This window comes from Hermetia illucens, chromosome 4 (assembly GCF_905115235.1).
Source record: "Hermetia illucens chromosome 4, iHerIll2.2.curated.20191125, whole genome shotgun sequence".
NCBI classification, from domain to species: Eukaryota; Metazoa; Arthropoda; class Insecta; order Diptera; family Stratiomyidae; genus Hermetia; species Hermetia illucens.
Window position 1 is genome coordinate 28,649,185 of NC_051852.1, and position 22,064 is coordinate 28,671,248.

General features: G+C 43.5%; 1 protein-coding gene across 8 annotated transcripts in view; it reads right to left on the reverse strand.

Annotated features, from left to right (window-relative positions):
* Nucleotides 1–22,064, reverse strand: part of LOC119655840 (potassium voltage-gated channel protein eag) — a 274,252-nt gene that overhangs the window by 83,202 nt on the left and 168,986 nt on the right. For all 8 annotated transcript variants that reach the window (XM_038061951.1, XM_038061949.1, XM_038061948.1 and 5 more), the window contains one exon: nt 19,982–20,094. In XM_038061951.1, coding sequence (XP_037917879.1) covers nt 19,982–20,094 — 113 coding nt within the window. The remainder of the gene's footprint in view (nt 1–19,981; nt 20,095–22,064) is intronic.

Consider the following 22,064-nt stretch of genomic DNA (forward strand, 5'->3'; position numbering starts at 1 on the left):
TGGCAACGAGGCATTATCTGTCCCATATATTAAAAGGGAGATATCACGCAGTGCAGCAATTATAGAGGTATCACGTTGCTGAGTACCATCTATAAGATATTCTCTGCTATCTTGCCAGGTCGGATAACCCCAAACGCCCTGAACTTCATTGACCCATACCAAAGAGACCTCACTCCAGGCAACAGATCAGATTTTCTCACTGCGGCAAGCGATGGAAAACTGCTAGAATATGGACATCAGTTGCACCATCTTCAGGGTAAGACTATACGGCTATGAGAGAATTCGGTATCCCGACAAAATTGATAAGACTGACTAGGCTGACCCTGACCAATGTGCGGGGCCAGATAAAAACATCAGGATCACTCTCCAGACCATTCGACATCAATGACGGGACGCCCTATCATGCGTCCTCTGTAACCTGGCCCTGGAGAAAGTGATCCGTGATGCTGATGTAAATGCGAGGGGTTCGATCCTTTTTAAGTTCATCCAACTATTGGCGTACGCTGACAATATCGACATCACGGGAAGAACGACCCGCCACGTACAAACTGCCTTCATACAGATCGAGCAGGCGGCGCGAGATCTTGGGCTGCACATCAATGAAAACAAGACAAAATATATGGTGGCAACGTCAGCACCAAAGACCAACCAACTAACAACATCAAACCGCTTTTGTTAAACAGGAAGAATAAATATAGGAAACTACAACTTTGAGGCCGTTGATAATTTCTCCTATCTGGGGTCGAAAATCACAGCCGATAACAGCTCCTTACATGAGGATGGAGGATTCTGTAGTCTACACAACGACGAAATCTATGAACGATACCATGACCGTCTGGTTGTGGATAAAATCCGGTTCAATAAGTTACGGTAGGCGGGTCACTTAATCCGTATGGATGAGGATGATCCAGCCCGAAAAGTCTTTAGGGGCAGTATCTATGGTAGGAAAAGAAGACGAGCTAGGGTCTAGCTGAGATGGACCGGTGGCGTAAGTCATAACGCCAGACAGAGCTTTTAGGGATATCGAATTGGTGAACCTCGGCACAAAACCGGGATGTCTGGAGTTCCTTGTTAAGGTAAGCCTAGACCGGATACCGGTTGTTGTGCCATTGATTATAATGATAATGAGGGCTGTAGCAAAGTCGGTGTAAATGGTATGTACTTCTTGCCATGAATTTAGACATTTGGGGACAAATTCGAGCAAGTTGTAGGCAGTGAACCTACGCTTAACAAAGCCGTGTTGCTCTTTAACTATGTGGTGGCGAAAGTGGGTGGACAACCAGTCGCTGACATACTTTTCCAAGATTTTGTAACAGGAGGAAAAGAGGGAAGTGGGACGGTAATTCTCGGCAAACGAACAGTGTCTATTTTTTTGAATGGAGATGATGAGAGCTTCTTTCCACAAGGCGGGAAAATGATCCCCTTCGAGGTTTTTTTGAAAATAAGGGATAGGGGAAGGTAGATGGACTGACCAGGTTTAAGCAAAAAGACTATCGTAGCCAGTGCCGACATTGGCATCAAGTTTGCCAATGAGGTACTCGACAGGCAGAAGAGTAAAAAGGGGAATGGTATGCGTGCGGGGCAGTTTACAGCCACCAGCGGGAGGGAAGAAGAGGGAACATAGACTGAGGAGTAGTAGCAGCAGAGTAAATCACAATATAGTTGGGGGAGTTAGCCATGGAACCAGACAATTTAATGGACGGACGGGATATGTGGATAGTAGAGCGGGAGTTGCGACAATGGGAACAGAAAGGTTTGAGGTTTCCGCAATTTAGTGAGTCTTCACCACTGGTCAAATATTCGTTTCTGGGCTTACGCGCTGGTTCCGCGCTTACGAAGAACGCAGAGTTTTGAAAAAAAACTATGTCAGGATAGTTTCTAGAAGGCCGGAACTTCTTGCTCGCAGTGTGATTTTGACGAAGTTTTTTGTGGTCTTCAGTGATGTAACAAACTGGGTAAAAGCGTAAGGAGGAGGGGAAGTCACAGGGAAGAAAATCATATAAAATGGTATAGAAGGTGTTGAGTGCTTGGTCACACGTTAATGGAGAGATGAGAGGGACCCAGTTGATTATCGGAGAGTGGAGTCAGGATATCTGAGCATCGAATTCGAGAGCAGGATAATGGGCGCCAAGGGCAACGTAAGAGGCAGCATGAGTGGATTTGAAAAGGCAACGCACAGGAGTCTAATTTAAGTGGTTTCTAGAAAAGTTAAACTGGAGGGTGGCACAGGTGTACATGAAAGTGGATTAAGGAAAGGATGGGTGGGTGGAGTTATTTGGATGGGAGGGAAGGCCAGGAATAATAAGCGAGGAGAGCATAGGAAGCTTAAACTCGACATAGAGGATGAAAAGAAGTGAGGGGAACAAAACGATTAGAACTTCTGATAATCTGTCGAAGAAATCCTCGTACAAAGAAAGCGGGCTGAGGCAGGGAAAACATACACACGATGTGATAAATGTGTATATGTTTGGCGGAATAGCTCGTATGATGACAGTATCGTAGGTGTCCGGATAGCTGAATGGTTAGAGCACAAGGCTATCGTACGGAAGGTCGCGGTTCAAATCTCGCTGGCGGCAGTGGGATTTGTGTCGTGATTTGACGTCGGATACCAGTCGACTCAACTGTGAATGAGTACCTGAGCTAAATCAGGGTAATAATCTCGGGCGAGCGTAAAGCTGACCACATTACCTCCTATAGGATACTATGATCCTGTAGTGTACCGTTACGGTCTTGAATGAAGTGCTCTAACACACTTCAAGGCCCTGATCCAATATGGATTGTTGTGCCAACGATTATTATTATTATTATCCTAGGTGGAGGAGGAGGAGCAGGAGAAGGAGGAAAAGATGATTTCGGCACGGAGAGGGAACTTAATAGCAACCGGGGCACCTCCGCCGGTTGTCTTGCCAAGGACAGCGCAGTCTCTGTCATAATGAAAGACTGAGTAACTTTCTAGGAGCTCGGAATCTAAAATCCTATCATCCAACCAGGTTTGAGAAATGCAGATGACGTGATGTTGGAATGCTAAGGCAAACAGTTTGAAATCCGACAGATTGGTCCTTTGATTCGGCGCGGCAGGTAGGGACCCCGAAATTTTTACGAATCTTAGTCCTCTGATAAGGCTTGATGAAAACCCTCTGTGACCAAAAGGAAGATTGGACGATAACATCGAAGACGTGGGGATATGTCACTTTGAAGGAAGCTATCCCCCGGTCAGCAGAGCCATCCTTCATTAGTTCCAGACATGAGAGAGATGACAAAGTTGAGTTGTCTTTGCTGCTGATATAGCTTCGACACGAACAGTTTTTTTCGGCGGGAAAGCGACGGATGGTCAGCTAGAGGCTACTCGGCCGACATGAGATGAGGTGGGCTTGCGGTTCAGCGGTGGTGGGCGTCGATGATGCACAGGAGAAGCGAATTGTTTACTTCATGTTTTGAGAGGTAGTAACGAAGGCAAGGACGAGTACATCAACTAAAAATTGAACTGCTTTTCATCATAAGAGAAGTTGGAGTTTGCCTCATTTGTCTGCGTAGAGCTGATTAAGGACGACGATCCAAATCGTATTATCATTTCTTTCAAAGTGCAGTGCATTTAGCATGCATTAAATATAATCCCCCCATTGCATCTTCATTTTACGTCATAGTTTATTCCCAGAAACCATTAAAACAAATGCATTTTCAAAATTCAACAAATACAATACAAATTGTACGACCCATTGTGAAATTGTGTGTTCGGTTCTGATGCTCCTGAACAATCGAAACACGACAATTAAATGATGATCACGCAATTATGTCGTTGTCTAAATGCAATTTGAGCTAACTACACCTTGTTCAGTCGCACCCAACCGGATAGACAGAGTGCAATATTAGCATCTAATAATTGCATTTACATCCAGCATCCTTGACCCCATCGGAAATTAATGGACGAACAGACAAAGTTTTCGGAAATATATATTCGACGAGAAAATGAAGTGAAAATCTGTTCGTCCTGTGGATACATACCTATGTATATGGTAGTATCTATGGAGGGAGATATTAATATGCATTTTCAGTGTTTGAAAATTTTGTAGGAACAGTTGGATGTGGCTGATGAAGGTAGATTAGGTTGTCCATATCTGCTGGATTCAATTAGAGCTTATTCGTGCCAATTCAACTCTTCAAGTTTTATATCTAATGGAGACTTTAGTTAATGATATCGAATTAGCAGTAATGATGGTGGAGTTAAGTGCATTTTTGGATTACAGCCAGGGTTAGTGGAATTTCGAAAGGTAACATTTGGCTTCACAAAGACGAGTAATTCGGTGTAACAAATAAATTATGGCTAAATGTGTTTTTTCTTATGGAACTCAGGTAATTACTTTCTAATCTTTCTAATTATTATCATCTTACGTTATTTGGCAATTACGTTGATGAGTTAGTTTCCATTACTGGTTTGCCTGCTTGAGTACTTTTGTAAGCTCTTTTCCGATTTAGAAATTTCGAAAGTTTCACACTAGAGAAGGACTGAAGGAAGAAGACTGACTTTTTAATAAGCTTTTTTTGTATTTTAGGTACCTTTATAAAGGCTGGTAATGAAAATTATGCTGTTGGGCACCTAGGGTCTCAATTTCTCAATCTGGGAATAGATGTAGGTGCGATACCTTCACTGGAAACCATTTAAGGGCATATTGGCAAACTTCGTTAGTAGATGCAACTGTAGGACATACCCCGCACCATCTACATTAAATTCAATACGAATCGTATAACCGGCGTCTGGACGGATGAATGGATGGATGGATCTTATTATAACTTTGTTAAAAATGGCCTTCCCTGCTTGTCGTAAGAGGCGACTAAAAGTGACAGAAATTTGTGCGCTGACAACCTGCAAATTTTGAAACTTTATTACTACCGAAATGCCAATAACGCCTCGGACAGGAATTGACTACACTCTCTTTCTGGAATGTGCGCACACTCCTCCACAAAGGTGGTGAATGTGCTCAGAATGTTCACTTTCTCCAACTTCAGCCGGAATTCCAATGATATAAGTTGGACATTCTGGGACTAAGTGAAGTAGTCTTTAAATGGTGGGACTCTGGAGAGTACTCCTCTCCTTCATGTGACATGTGTTTTTGTACTCTGGTAAGCGAATTGGTAGCAGGCGCGAATCCGGTGTCGGATTGCTTCTGACGGATACTGCAAGGTATGCTCTCTTGACCTGGGGGTTAATTTGCGACAGACTTGTAAGGGCAATGTTCCGGTCCAGGATAAGCAGTATCACAATTGTACAATGTAAGCAGCTCCACAATTCTACAATGCTACGCACTGACGGAGATTTCCGATATAATGGAGAAGGATGCTTTCCATTACACGCAGTTCAGGGTGCTCATGATGACATTTTGATCGTGATGGGAGATCTGAATGCGAAGGTAGGTTCGGAGAACACCCTGTTCGGACATGTTATGGGGAATTGGATTTCTGCAGTTTTCGCTACTTCATTATTGGTGGCGCATTGCTCGAGTACAAAGCCTATAAGCCTATAAGGTCAATTTAGTTTCAGCTGATCGATACCTAGCAATCAAATTTGGCTACGTTGCGACGAGCAGTAAGATTTGTCTCCTGGATGTGTGTAACAAGAGAGGCGCTGACATCGGCCTCGAAAGGAATCACCATCTGATAGTCACTTACTTTCGCTTGCATGTTGCGTCTGTCACTTTTTGCAGGGCTGGGGAGCTGGAAACTTTTTTCTGGGGTGCTAAATAGGTCATCGACCGTCCCGAAGGGGCGTCATAAGATCCGGCTGACTGCGGAATCGTGGAAACGGATCGATGAACGGACCACTGCAAGCGATGGTGGTTGTGACGCGCTTGAACTTCGACACCAAGCGAAATCGGAGAAACCGGAATGTAGTGTGCTCCGTGACAAAATGGTGTTTTTTTTTGCGCTAACTAGTCAGGGAAGCGAAAGATATCGCAGAATATAATGAATTTAGAAGGATATACCGCATCACCAGAGAGCTTGCATGTGATCGATGCCTCTGTAAAGGGCAACTTTTCATTCATGATGACGAGCAACTGAAGAGGTCGAAAGAACACTTCACCATGGTTGTTAACCGTAGAATATGCGGTAAGGTTCCTCTGTTGAATGGAATAGCTAGTCCTCGTAACGGATACGAACTGTTAGCGTAGCGGATACGAACTGTTCCTCCAAGTAGAAGAGAAATCATTTCAGCCATCAATGCTCACCGGGTTATGGACCTCGAGCAAATGGCTCTGGATTTGGAAAGAGGGGTATGTAGAGTTGTCCTGAAGATGAATACCAATAAAACCAAGGTTCTCTTCCTACCTGCATTAATGGCCAGATCATCAAAGCGTTGGTCAATTTGTATATCTAAGAAGCGTGGTTTCTGCCGACGGTGTACGCAATTGGATGTCTAAATCTAAATCTGGAAGTGAAGGTATCTAAACGCCAGTGTTTCTTAAAAGCTCCAAGTCGCATTATTAGAGTACGTTGGCCTCAAACTGTCTCAAACGAAGAACTTGGTTGGTGCACAGGCCTGGCACAGAAGTGGCAGTGGATAAGGGCGACAATTTTATTGTGAGTTACGCCATGCAGTAGAGTTCACTTTACCAAGATGGCCGAAGAATTAGACGCCCCAAGAAGCAGAATAATAGCGAAGGGTCCGAGTGCCTGGGGTTTTCGTGGGGGTAGCTGTAGGGTATATCAGCGAATCGCGAACGATGGCGCGTAGATGTCATTGTTACACTTTACGCCACGAAGGTGTAAATGAGTTAATTAAATTTGGTAGTCTCAAGGCAGAGGTGAGGTAGCATTTGATGGGTTGTCCCTGCTTTAGACGAATTTTTCGCCTGTTTTTTTTTTGAATTTCGGTAAGATGGTAATTCGTTTCCCTAGCATTGACTAATCTCACTATATGGTATAGCCGCATTGGTCACTGTGTTCGAGCTCCTGTTGCTGTGACAATCGTTTGTTAGGCAAGAAAACACAAAAGAAGCATGTGTGAGTTCCTATAATTCCTTCATAACCCTCTGAACGACTTGTCTTCCACAAGTCGTGTTGGTATTTTTATAATGGGTGGTATATGAGAACAAGTTGTTTGTCGTCAAAACAGTTGTGAACAGCAACATGTGCGACTTGTGTTTGAGAGTTTGCTGTATACCAACTATTGTCACTAATTGCCAATTAATTGCCAATATCGTTTTTTTCTGTATAGTTTGCTGCTTGACTTGGTTCCACAGTGTTCACACATACCGTATTTACGTTCGCAATTTCGGCATTGCTTAGTTCTTCTTAGTTCATCAACGTATAATCTGGAATACCATTGATGCAAAACAAGATAAATTATGAGTAAAGACTAAATAATTTTCACTGGCTGTACCATGAAGTGGCATCCACTCCTTTGGTCAACTCCGTCATATTACTTATAAATTATGCTGGTGACAAACCCAGATAAAAGAGGTGGGCTTATGGCAACCTATTTGAAACTATACTTGGTAAAATAAAAATAAAAGTGCTAAGATCAGGGAGCGACATAAATCAAGTGTAGTTGGAGTTATCCCACTATGATAAATCCTACCTGATCTCTTCTGTCCTCGCAGGTACCGGCTCAGGCCGACCAAGGAAGCGCATTCAATATCGTTACAAAAATGAACAAATTATTTAAAAAGCCTCAGAGGAATGCAAAGGTCACCACCTCAGTCCCGAAACAGGGCGGGGTTTGGTCCTGTTGAGAAATAGACAATAGTTGTTGACTGATAGACGGCGTTAGTACGTAAGAAATTAGTCCAATCCACACAAATCCATCTCAGCATCCTAAATTTTGGTAGCCTCACTGGTAGGATGGATTAACTGGTAAGATGTCTTCGGGAAAGGTGCATTGGTGTCTGCGCTCTACAAGAAGCTCAGTGATGCGGCACCGACAGCTGCGACATAGAATGAGAAAGTGGTAAAAATGGCTACAAACTTCTCTATTTTGGTGTCTCGCGCACTTAATATGATGTCGGCATTCCGTAACACCATTAAAGAAGTCAAGCTGTTCGTTGACCGGCCAATCCAGCGAAGAAAACCATCGCTATTATCCGAGCGGCCCATGTACGATAAATTGGACACTCGAGATGACAGGAACGATCTGCAAAGACTTGTCGTAAGCGGAAAGTGGAAATATTTGAAGCAAATTTCAAGAAAAGAATTCGCGGGGTAGGTGTCCTTAGGCACTCGTCCTTTTTCTCATTTGGGCTTTTTTCCTTCAGCAACTTCTCCTCTGTTTTCACGATTGTGGAGCAAACCGCAAGTCGGTTCTCGTCGTACCTCAGCATCGCCGCAAGTAAGTTCACCGGGCTCACGCTCCTGCCCAACATTTGCTTTGGTCGGTGAAAGCGGTGCAGATACTGGGTAATGTGGTAGTTGGTTTCCTCATATTTCCGATCAAGCCACACAGTAATGTTGGGAATGAGTCTGTGCGTCCACCCACTCTTCGTAGACTCGTCCCATCCGCGTTGCCAGAGATCATGCGAATTTGATCTTGCCGCATTTATGCGATCTGTGTGCCCCTCCATACGTCTTGCATGGTACAGAACACTTATTTCAGCCAGAATGCTGACAAGGATCATGCCTGCCACCGCCAATCTTACGTCATTTGCTTTGGTTCTAAAAGCACTGCAAACCCTTAAAGCCATCAGCCGGTAAACCGAGTTCATCTGCTTCCGCCTCAGAGAGTTTGCAAGCACCTATGCCCACACAGGTGACGAGTAAAGCAGGATGGACCGTACCACTTTGGCTAGAAGTAACCTGCGACAGTGTTTCGAGCTATCAATATTCGGCAACATTTTTGCAAATGCTGCCAGCTGCTTGCATATTCTAGGTGTTTCATAAAGCTGAATTTGGTACCAATTATCACCTCTAGGTATGTGATAGACGGTTTTAATACAACCGTATATCCACCGACCTCCAATTTCACAGTGTTATTTTTCCTATGGTTCGTTATTAAGACCGCTTCCGTTTTCGCGTCCGCTTAGGTCAGCCCGGCTTTTTCTAGCCAGGACTTTACCGATCTTACTGTTTCTGTCGCGTAGACTTCATCTTCTGGGTGTTTACTGTAACAACCACAGCCAGGTCATCAGCAAAGCCGACTATCGTAGTTACCTCTGGGACGGGAAGAGCAAGCACCCCATCATACCTGATATTCCACAACGAGGGACCGATCACCGATCCCTGTGGTACCCCAGCAGTGACAATGTTCTCTTTGGGGCCCTCATCCGTCCCGGACCAGAGAGTCCTCTTTGAGAGATGGTTTTCCACCAAACGTGAGGGGGCAGAATATTCTTACATAAGAAGTACACAAAACCGTGCATACCTGAAGCGTTGAGCTTCCGGTTTCCCGACTTATTGTATCTTTCATGGAGAAAGTTTAATAACTGTTGCCTGTGACATTCTCATGGGGATTGGGGGTCGAATGGAATCTTTAATCAGAATCCATGTGCTTAATGTATGTCATGGTGATGACTTCTGTGCAGCTGTAATGCGAAACGAGCTTAAACATCCATGACCTGAGATACGAGACTAAGAAGCTATTGCTGAGCCATCCAACGTTCCATCAATAGCTTATTACATTAGTCTGCCACCATTCATGTTTTTAACTCTTTCATTAAAACTTTCCAAAAATCCTATCCCTTGTACCATATGTTCGCTGGAAATCCCTCATTTTAGAATGCAATTCATACAGTCACGAGGCAGAACATTTGACTAATCCATCTTTTCAGCTAAATATATCTGCACTAATCTATGCGCATCCCGTCACCCGGAACACTATAATAAGCTCCATCGACCGTTATTGTTCTAATTAACAGAACAATTCCATTCAATTTATGCGAATTCCACTAATCTTATAGTAGCTTTTCGGATATTCATTTGTCCTGGGTGAAATATGGAACATATGAAAGCCGTGGTTTTCCGCAAATTTGTTACATGAATGGGATTTCTACATCGTGTCTAATTGCATTTTCACAACCACAGTATGGAAGTGCATTGATTGCGGCTGCAACTGCATATATTAAGCATTTGAAACCGAGGGGAGGGTTTCGGGTTGGATTTCGAATAATGTTATGTTCGAAATATTCTGTTTGCAAATGCATACTTTGAATTTGATTGAATTTGGAGTAGGAGCGTGCGTTCATAAATCCAAACCTTTTATCGTAAATCCAAGGACCTAACCGAAAAAGCAGCGACGTGAAAGGGCAAAATGAATCGTTTTGGAGGACGATGAATTCGGTGGGTCGAATTTGAAGCCCTTGCACATGGTACGTTTGCTTTTGTTGGCGTTCATTACTATTTCCGTCGGATACGGTGATTTCGGTGTTATTTCTGCATAATAGAGGAATGAGTCTCATTTCATATGCATTAATGTTTCGTTATTTGAAGTAGTATACAAAGCGAATTATCTTTAAATCTCGTAACGAAAGCATAGAATCACGGGGTGTTGGGTGGTGGTGGAATACTTCGGAAGAGCGGTAAAGAAAATGTGTTGAGAATTCTATATATTTTCTAAATCTAAATTATGATTTTATAGGAAAAGTGAGCAAGCACGAAAATCTAATCGTGACGTTGTTTCGGGCAACCCACCATGTTACATACATTTCCGTCTATCATTTCGTCCATGTCCACATTGCTCAGTGGTTGTCGTAGCGGAAGTGTGGGGTTCACAAATAATTATTGGCTTTTTTTGCCCAGTAATTGAAATCATTTATTATTCATAAAACATAATTATAAAATAATGACATTTTGATTACATAAATATCGAATTAATATATAAACTACGGATGAGTTAGTAAGTACAGAAGAGCAAAACTTGACTGACTTTCTTTTTGTTTTCTACATCATTTTCCCTGACATTTTACTTCTCGATTGCTCCGCCAACCTCGTGACTCTAACCCCGCTTCCCACAGGTAGACGAGCCACTCAAGCGAGTGAGTTTCACTTCGTGGTGAATTGCATCGTTCCCGTGCAGAGCCCGGACGAATCCATGTTATTTAGCCTGTGCCTCCTCACTCCCACACCGCCAGCTGATACCGTGCTTCAACGACAAACCCGTGCACCCTTTCTCCCCGAAACAGGTCTAGAGACAAAAGGCTTTAACCTGGACACGGAGACGCTCTTAGGCCTGCCGACGACGTCAAGCTTGAAGAAGTGTTCCCTTCTGTTCAGCATTTCATATGGGCTCTCATATGGTGGCTTCCGGGAAGCGTCCACGCAAACCAAGACATGTGTGTAGACATCCAGGTCTCTGAGGGTGTCAGCTCTCGTCGAAGAATGACGGGATGGGGGGTGATTTAAATCTTTCCACAGTGTCTCAGAGCAAACGCAAAAACCCAGCGGTGGAGAGGCCCGACCTGGTGCCAAACACAGGGTCGATGGGGAGCCTCAAATTCTCCCCGTATACCAACTCGGTGGAACTGGCGGAAAACTCAGTCGTCCGGTGACGTTAGCACCCAGGAGTTTGATCAATTTCGAGAACAGAAAATGTCGCCCAGAGATATTGCTCAGTCCACCGCGTGAACCTATCGATGATTGTGAGGCAATAATGTCGATGTGGATTGTGTGAAAACACTTTGTAGACCGCACTGTCTGGCCCAGGAGTTAACATCCGTATTCATTGATGACCACAAATATCTACTAGTGACAAGCCGATTCATTACCCGAATCCCTGGATGCCACAGTCGTGTATTGCATGAAATACTTCCTTGCGAAAAGCGGCCGGAATACATGGCCTAGGTCCCTTTTCAGAGGTCTCGCAGAGTACTTCGGAAGTTGATTCAAAATGGGGAAACTCGCGAAATTTGTATTTGGAGTTGCCTCTGAAGCTTTGAAGCACTGCGTCATCCTTCTGTGCCTCAGCGATTGCCGAAAAATTGACCATGGCAGGGATTTTAATCCCTGAAAGGCATGACAAAGCATCTGCATCTACATTTTCCTTCCCGGACACATGTTGGATGTCTGAAGTAAACTGGCTTATGAAACTCAGGTACCGGAGTTGGCGGGGGGAAATTTTGTCGGGCTTCTGCTTAAAGGCGAATGTAAGAGGCTTGTGGTCCGTGAACACTGTGAACGCCCTGCCTTCTAGGGAGTATCGGAAGTATTTTATTGCTATGTACGTGGCTAATAGCTCATGATCATAGGTGCTACAGTTTTGTTTAGCTGTATTCAATTTTTTAGAAAAGAAACTCAAAATTTGGTTCACCTTTTGGTGAAGGGCAGCATATACCGCAATGTCTGAGGCGTCGATGAATACGGCTAGGGGTGCATTTCTTTGAGGGAATGACAGGAGTGTAGCGTCACCTAGCTGTCGTTTGGCTAGCTCAAAAGCCTGGACGGCCTCTGTAGACCACACAATCATGCGTGAGCCTTTAGTCTTGGGTTCGGACAAGTAGGCATTGAGGATCACTTCATGTTGTGCGGCTTTGAATTAGTTAGCGAGTTTATGCGCAAAGTCGTGGATGGCGGTCTGAGCATTCAGACGTCTGGACTTTGGAATCATGTGTAGTGGAGAAGACTCTGCTTTAAAAGTGTGTCAAATTCTTAGCAACAGCCAGTTTCTGGGTTGGCAATCGACGCACCTTCGCGAAAATATGCGAGCCAGTAGTGGGGATATGGTGCTGAACATCAAGCTTAGCTGGCTGCGAGAGACTATTTTCGGTGGTTATGTTGCTGTACTTTTGAAGAGTAGCATGAATGCGAGATTCGGCTACCTCTTCACAAATGATCGAAAGACTGACAGCAGAGAAGGTGGCAAGTTTTCCTGAAGATCTGAGCGAAGTTACGGGATCTATAAGAGACCTATTCTGCAGATCCCCTAGCAATTCATAGTGGCTTAGAAAGTCTACGCCTAATATGGGACTACTGGTGTCCGCTACTACAAAACGCCATGAGAACGTTCGTCGAAGTCCCAGACTTACATTCACTTGCCTGTAGCCGTAAGTATACATCAGTTTGTGATTGCGCGATACCGGGAGAACTGAGACGTCTGCGCCTGTTTCGAACAGGTAATAACGTTTAACCGCCGGAGCTCTCAATGAGTTTAGTTTTTCGACACATCTCTTTGCTGGAGCCGGGCGAATCCTTGTCAATTAGCGTGCGCCTCCACAGAAGGTTGTGGTTCGAATTTCACTGGTGGCAAAGGGGTTTGTCTCGGGACTGAATGTCGAATACCAGTCGTCCCAGCCGCCTGAACTGTGGGGTAATTAGAGCAATAATCACAAGCGAGAGTAATGCTGCACCGTCACTGTTTTGAATGAAGTTCTTTGAGATGCTTCAAGACCCTGATCCAATTAGATTGCCGTTCTTACAATTATTATTATTATTTCTTCCTGGTCAACGCCAAACATCCAATTAAGATTCATCATTGGGGTTGGTTTTTCGCATTTTGTATATCTTTATTAGTTATTTGAATGCTTCCAAGAAGGTTGAAATTTACAGGAAAATACTGTTACTTCAAAAAATTGAGGCTGGCCCTAAAAGGATGACAATGATCTCAATCACCACTCCTTACCCCGTCTTCCTCTTCTCCATCTCTCACTCAGATCTCTCGCGCAGATTTTCAAGAGTTTTGTGAAAAAGCAATAAGACGAGAATATAGATGCAAGTACTGATACCCCGTAAAGATAATTGGAGGCGTGATAACGCATTTTGGAGAATTGGACCCACTGCTTTTTTGAAAAGCTCGATTGCTTGGTCTTAGACTATGATTTTGAAACCTTCAGATGTAAACCAGTCTACGAACAAGAAAGTGGCGCACTCGAGTTGACTGGTATCCGGCATCTAGTCACGATACAAACCACTCTGTCGATAGCGAGACCGGGACTTTCCAGTGCGGCATGATAATATGAACCCCGAAAAAGGCACTCATGCATCTAGAGTGAAGTCCAAATTGACACTATATGCGCCTTTGAAGCATGTTAGTCGGTGTAACTAGGGAGAAGGGAGAAAAAGAAGATTCGTACGGAAATAAGCCATTACTTCCAAGAAAGGAGATATGTCCTACGCCGATATCCTTCGGAAAGTAAAACCCCATCCGAAACTGACAGACTTGGGCTGTAGTGTGAGTCGTATTAGGCGTACACAAAAGGGGGAACTGATGTTGGAGCTAAACAAATCTAGCAAGAAGGCAGTGGATAGTTTTGCGTTCAGGTGGATGAGGTGCTAGGTGAGCAAGCAGACGTGAAATCTCGAAAGCAACTGACACAGACCCCTATTTTAACTTGTCAGTGGAACCAGAGATTAAACTGATTACTGCGGGTGGGGTAAGAATAGGTTGCGACGTGTGGCGACTTAGGGAGCAAGTATCTTTTAATAGATGCTACAGATGCCTCGAATTCGGCCACTTTGCAGCAACATGTATTAATGAGGTGATAGGTTGAGAAGGTGCAGGAAGTGTGAAGAAGAGGGCCACCTTATCAAAGATAACACGGCAGATCCACGATACATGTTGTGCAAAGGGAAAAGGGAAGTGAACGACCGGCACGTTGCAGGTGGTGGCAGGTGCCCAGTATATAGGAGGGAACTGAATGGTAGGATCAAATGAGGTTGATACAAATCAATTTCAACCATTGCGAGGCAGCTGAAGATTTTCTCTCGCAAACCATTCGAGCGTCGAATGTGGACGTGGCGGTAATATGTGAACCTTAGCGAAACTACGTTGGTGCTACGTGGGCGAAAGACACATCGAGACATGGGCAAGTGGACGGCAAGCCATCCAAGAAACATTGGCATTCCCAAGAGCTGGCTTTGTAAGGGCAAAAGTCAATGGCGTCCATATCTACAGCCGCTAGACAGTTTGGTTTTGAATGTTAGGGACCACAGCCCCAAAATCATCGCCGGCAATTTAAACGCACCTTAGACTGTGGAAGTCGAGTAACAAACATCAAGGGTCAAATCTTCCGTAAATCCTTCGCGGAGCTGGACATTGTGCTAGCCAATATTGGCTGCGTGCCCACCTTCCGAGGTAGAGGGCTAGGCTCAATCGTCGATCTAACCTACCTCAGTATCTCGTTGGCGATGTTCTGTCAGGAATGCTTTCAACTCCGCCAACTGGGTTTGGATTAAGGGCACCCTGGCTAAACTGGGTGTCCCTGGTTATCTGGCTCGAATAATCGAGAGTTACCTTTCGGAGAGACGCCTTTGGTATGAAACGGACGACGTGTCGAAGGAATATGTTGTGACAGCAGGTGATCCTCAAGGTTTTGTACTGAGGCTGCTGTACAACATAATGTATGACGGAGTGCTCGCCCTTTGCGTGCCAAAGGAGGTAACATTGATTGATTTTGCAGACAACATGGCAGTGGTAGTAGTTACGAAACACCACCAGGACGTCGAACTATATGGAGGCGAAATCATTCACATTATCAAAACATGGCTTCAAATGGTGAAATTGGACCTGTTGGATGATAAGGCGGAGGCGGTCCTTATTACCAATCGCAGGAAAAACGCCACTGTAAAAATCCGGGTTGGTAATCACGAGGTCGTTTCATAATCAATCATTAGGTACCTGAGTCGATGAGGAAGTGTGTGTCATTGCGGGGATGATTCCCTTGGAACTTCTAGCGAATGAGGCACACTGTCTCTATCGTTAGCTTCCAAAAGGTCACTAGGAAGGAGCTGTACAGGAGATGGCAGCAACGGTGGGATAATTAAAAAAAGGGCCCCTGGACCCATGCACTGATCTCGTGTATTGAAAGATGGGTCGAGCGCAAATACGGAGAATTGAACTACCACCTAACGCGGTTTCTTACGGGACACGGTGGATGTAGGAAGTATTTGCATCGCTTCTGATTGGATGAGTCCCCAGACGGTCCCGCATGCGCCGCTACACCTGATGACCCGAAGCATGTTAACAAACAGCGAACATTTTCCGCCCACATTGGGCGCCATTTTTTTATTTGGAATGAAATCCGGGAAAAAAGTTGTTTATAAGATGTGGAATAAGAAGGTCGCCATGGAGTTGCTTACAAGGTAGAAAAAAAATAGAATAAACAAGGAGTTCTCCTGACTTTTGGCGTTTCTAGAACTTTCGTGGAGGAGGTTGGGAAAGAAATGGGCTATCAACCTATTTATATGTTGGGACTGTGATACTGAAGACATCGGCTTTTAATGCGGCTAGTAGGATACGTGGCTCATCTTATCTTCTTCAAAGATGGAGATGTAGATCGAGGATTTTATAACTAGATTTGCAGCACTGTAATGCGGTCACTTCCTTTAATGGTTGTAGGATCGATTGTTTTGAGACCTTTAAAAGCTCACACCTCATACATATTGTATATACAATGCAATAGACAGCTCCGACGGTACCGCTTAGCATATTTTTTGGGATGAGTCTACACTATAACATGTAACGGTAGCACACACAGCCGCGGTACCTGAAAATATCCTAAAAACCACATTGGTCGTAAGTTACTGTATCCAAACGACAACTCTTTGGTAAATATCAAGGGCCGCTAATGACTGTGAATCATGAAGTATCAAGATATCATTTTGATACTCTCTTACTTTGAGGAACATGATCTTAGCCTCAATGTACTCGATGAGTAGATTGTGCTACATCTGCCACTGGTCATGATACCTACCTCAATCTGGACCGAGTATCGAAGAGGGTAGTGAATTCAATGACGCTCAACATATATATAGAATAGTGATGAATTTGCGTTTAATATAATAAACTCTCATGTATCTAGAGATGTCGTCCCCCGTCAATACTAGCACTAGCCCAGACATTGATAATGATGACGGGCACCATTCGTCCTCTCGAACTACTCAACTTTAAAATCATCCAGTGCGAACTGCAAAGTTGTTTTGACCACATCTAGACCACCACCGATTTTTCTTCATTTTCGGAAACAGGAAAAAGTTTCATGAGATAGGCCTCGCAAATCTGGAGGACAAGGAATGACATACCACCCTTTAGAGGCCAAACATGGGTTCACTCGTAATGTCGTCTGCGTCGGGGTATTACCGCGATATAGGTAGAACCCAATCAGCTTATCGCCGAAGTTCAGTGGGTTTCCTCCGTATGTCCTCATACAGATGTTTTAAAGCTTTCAAGTAAAAGTGGCAAGGGGGAGCAAATTCCCGATGAAAGATGTGATCGTTAGTACATCCGACCTAATAATAATATTGTTCAGCGACATCACACTACATCCTAAAAGAACTATTGTCCCTTTTACTGGTATACTATCCCCTGTAAACTATAGTATGTTGTTTATCCCTATAAGCTTTATTACGTTCCCTACTTCTAAGTGCTTTACCTTGGCATCTGCTATTAAGTATTCTCCCAGATTCCTGAATCTACTTTGCACAAGTTTTCATTACAATTTTCACAGAATCTATAGAAAGTGTTTAAAGTGTCCCCTGGTGAGAGTTTAGCCTGAAGTATTACTACTATGATCCGGAGGCCTTGCATCATCATCAACTGCGCAGCCACCGGTATCCTGTCTAGGCCTGCCTTACTAAGGAACTCCAGACATCCCGATTCGATATTCTTAAAAGCTGTTTGACGTCTTGGCCTACGCCATCGCTCGATCTGAGACATAATCTGCCTAAATGACCCGCCCACCGCAACCAATTGAGTCGAATTTTATCCAAAACCAGACGGTTGTGGTATTGCTCTTCGATTTCGTTACTATGTACATAGGCTACAGAATCGTCCATCCTCGGAAGATTCTTCTTCCCAACGCGGCCAGTAATTCTCGATTTTTCTTGCCACGAATCCAAGTTTCCGAAGAATACATGATGGCTGGCAAAATCATTGTCTTGTACAGTAAGAACTTTGACCTTATGGTTTCGAGCGGAACAGTTTTTGTAAGCTGAAATAGGATGCTCTTGTTGAGGACCAAACAATCCTTCATGTGCTTGGGTTTGCATCTCCCATGAGCACACTGGACTGTTATATTCCTAGTAAGTTCGCCTAGTGCAGTTCCCTCAGTTGTTCGTCTACGTTTTTGAGTGTCGTAGCCATGAACTCATTTCCGTCCCACAGAATGGCTCTGGTCCGTATAGCCGCGTCCATGCTCTTTTTCAGCCCAACTTGTCCGCTGCCCCATTGCCTTCTATCCCGATGTGGCCTGGAACCTAGAGTATCCAGACCTTATTGAGCGACCTGAGCGACCTAGTTTGTCTTAATTTTTTTGGTCTGGGGAAATTCGGAGTCTTTCGCTGGCTTGGCGCGCAAGACATAAACTTTTATCACCTGAAAAGACTTTGGTCAAAAACTTTGGATCATTTTGAATCTTTTTCAAGCCCTCGGTTTGTCAATCGATTGTTTTTTGATCCGATTTGAAGAGGCGAGTTCAGCAGAAACTCATATCATTTGCAGATTTTCAGTTAAAATCCGCTGCCATGAGTTTCAATCCACATACTATGTCTTTTTTTAAATTTCTTCCAGGATATCGAGGATACCCGTTGATTTTTTACTGGATTTTTTTAGAGTTTAACATTATTCCTAAATGATGATGGGCGTCGAGAATGGCACGGTTTTTAACACTCATCTCACCATGCGGCAAAAACCACTGGAAAATGAATGTGCTCATAGCATCCTTCTCGAAACCCTTTGAAAACATTTGGTAAGCTCCCTTTTCCTTGTTAAGCACAAAACACAATTTCAAACGTAGTCTTTGTTGTCGTGAATTTTTCATAACGTTCCACAGCTGACATATCATATTATACGACGATGTGCCTATGGTTAACAAAGTTTATAATTTTTCAAAAGCCTGACTTTAGTTACATGTTCTAAGCATCGAAAATAGACTTATCTCCTCAAGCCAATCATCTGGGATTCACCCAGCCATAGCCTATCAAACTTTCCTGATTAAAACGAGAACGCAACGAGAGTTGACTCCACATCCTGGAAACATCCAGTCTAAATCCGAATTTATTCCCTAAACGAGCCTGCATACCAAACTTTAGTATGCATCCCTCGGCAGTACTGTCTACAGATAAACTATTGGCCCTTTTCCCTACACTGGCATCCGGCAGTATTCCCTTAGTAATGACGAAACCACCGCTAGCGAATCGATTCCAGTATGGCCTATGAAATTCATGCGAGAATTTAATCATCGGTTCCTCTAGTTGCTTGTAGCCAACATCCTGGTACACACTCGCATATCCTACACATATCCTGCGAGTAGAAGGGGTGAAACATTGCCCATAAATTTTTCTGGATCAATGCCAACAGAGTGGAAAAAATATATTCCACTATTCCCTTAGCGTGAATGTGGTATGTTCCTTTGATAGATTTCATTGTAGTACTCCCTCCCTCGTGGCTATGTCGGAACCGAGAAAAAAGTTGTGTAAGGGCGAATAGGGCGGTGAGAGAAAGGATGCAATGAGGGTGATGTTGGGAAATATAATGGTAATGTTTCAGGTTTCAGGGCAGACTAGAACTATCGACTAATCTCTTTCTATTGTCGTCTGTCGACAGTTTGAATATTTCAAGTTGGCTTCGTTATTATGTGTGTCATATGCCTGGGCTGATAGGGGCTCGAATATGGTCTGACATTCAAAATTCATTAAAAAGTTACATGATATCGTGGCACTGTATCAGGGTGTGTGAAGTGGGGGTCAGTTGATGTAGTGCTTTATGATTTTTGTAGTATTTGGAGGGTTTTGGTTTGGTGATTTTTTTGGGTTGTCAATAATGGTTTGATTTAAGGGCAATTTCGGGACATGTAGGTAGTTTCACGTGATGGGGCAATGAAACTCCATTTCTTTCCTCAGATTCAGTTACGATTTTTTAAATTTTCATTTCACTACATTGGAAATTATGTTAAATTAGGGAGTTTTCTAAACTGGTATGAAAAAACCCCGGAGATTTTGGTGTCAGTGTATTTGAAAATATTCATGGATCGTGTAATGAAAGGCTACTTAGTTGCAAATTGGGGGTGGCCTAATTATAAACCAACTTAGCAGGGATTATCAAGCTTACAAAGATTTTAGGTTGACTTACTGTTCTTTTTGTATAAAAGTATTTCGAATTGATCTTGTTGCTGATTTTCCAGTGCATATTCCAACCGGGATACGGTCTCTTTGTCGGTGAGCTCGCCATACATGAAGCCGCATCTGAAACAGAAATTAAATAACTTATTTAGATTTGAATGTCTATTAATTGAAACAGCTTTTTCATACAAGGACATTTTTTAAATTCTAGTGAATGAGGATATTTTTTCAACGAGTCTGCTCAAAGACAGCGTAATCAGTAGAACAAGTTCGCAGGCAGATCTTTCAGGCGACAATGACAGATGGAATATTATAGTAGTATGTCCTATAATTGCTGCCAGTCACCCATTGGGGGGTCATAGGGCCTACGCGACATTGTCTACGATTTGAGCTTCAACTCCTTCCAGGATTTTGCGAATCACCAGCATTCCTTCTCTACTATTTTGGATCAAGTGCTTTTAGGGAAACCCATCCGTCGGCCATCTTGGGAGAGTTGGTTCCACTGCATAGCGTATCCAGCAATGAAATTGCCGCCCTTTCTTAAAGTATTACCTATCCGTGGACAGTTCCCTTTTTGATTACATCATTCAGAAGTAAGTGGCGCCAACCAAATTCTTTCTTTGAAATAGTATAAGACCAGCGTACTCTACACAAATTAATCAACGCCTTTGATGATCTGCCCAATGATGCACATGTGGAGAGTGGGATGACCCATCAGACTGGGAACGTTGGTTTTATTGGTGTTTACTTTCAGTCCAATGCCACAGTTCATTGAATTTCTCCATCCCCTCCGGACTTCGTAGCGTACAACAATATTGTTGAAAAGTTGTACTCCTCTTTTGACTTCAAATTCATCTGAATTTTTACCTCGATGTAACACATGACATTTGTGCCATCATACGTCCTTCTGATAATAGCTGCTATTAGTAGTTTCTCCCAAATGTCCCTCCTGTAGAGCATGCCTGATACACTTTCTGTTGACGCTGACGAAAGCCTTCTCGAAATCGGTGAAGAGTAGGTGTTCTGGGATGATCCGCAGGATGTTGATGTACTCAATTCAGGAGAATGCAGAGTGGAAACCAGCCTGCTCTCTGACGATCAAGCTCGCAAGTTGTTTCCGAAGGTGTTCCAGAATTATTTCAGCTATTATCTTAACAACGGGAAGGAGCTCTTAAGTGGAGTTAATCTTAACCGTCATTCCCTGTTTCCACTTTCCGTGAAAAATCACGGAATCCTATAATTGCTGTAAGGGTGGAGGTAGCAGGTCAAGAGAATCTACAAGTGCAGGGATGAATGGCTTGGATGTCATATGCAAGATGTAAAAAGCAGGCCCATCCCAAGATAACGCTTGCTAGTATGGAATTGAAGGTAATTATCGGCAATGCACGCCAATCACTTTTGTAGTCTGTTTACTGTGACTATTTTCCAAGAGTCAACCAAGCAAAGTATTCATGATATTTTGTTTGTACTTTGCTGAAGTTGAGATAGAGACATTGAGCATCTCAAGTGCTTCCTTCTCCTCTCTCGAGGCAAAACCGATCTAAGTTTCTAGATATGGTTTTATCGGGGTACTTGTCTGGTTTGAAGATTTTATGCATTTAAGCATAACACACCCTTCAAGAAAATTGGAGACATTTTTTCGATAAACATTTTCGTCCATTAAAGGATTCTTTCTACCTTGTGTTATCCCGAGCTGACGGGGATTACATAGGTTTTCCGAATAAGGGTAATTTTGGCTATTCGTAATACGTATCCCTAAGTGCAGAACAACTTCCTACCTGGGAGATTATGGTTTCCTCAGAGGAGAAGTTTTTGCTATCAGACTCTGATCTACTCTCCATTGTCTTTTGTTTTTATTTGAACTTTGTTTTTGGTATCTGCCATTTTCGCTTATCAAAACTTCAGTCGCTTTACGAGAATGAATGCTGAACCTTCTTCTATTGAATTTTCAGATTGACAAAGTCCTGAATCTGCATTCACTTGATGTCGAACCGCAGCAATCGGGGAAAAACCGTTTGTCCAATTTGGCAAAGAAACCTTGTATCTTCTTCGTTTGTCCCCAAGTGACCCGGGCCATTATCAGGTGGGTGTGA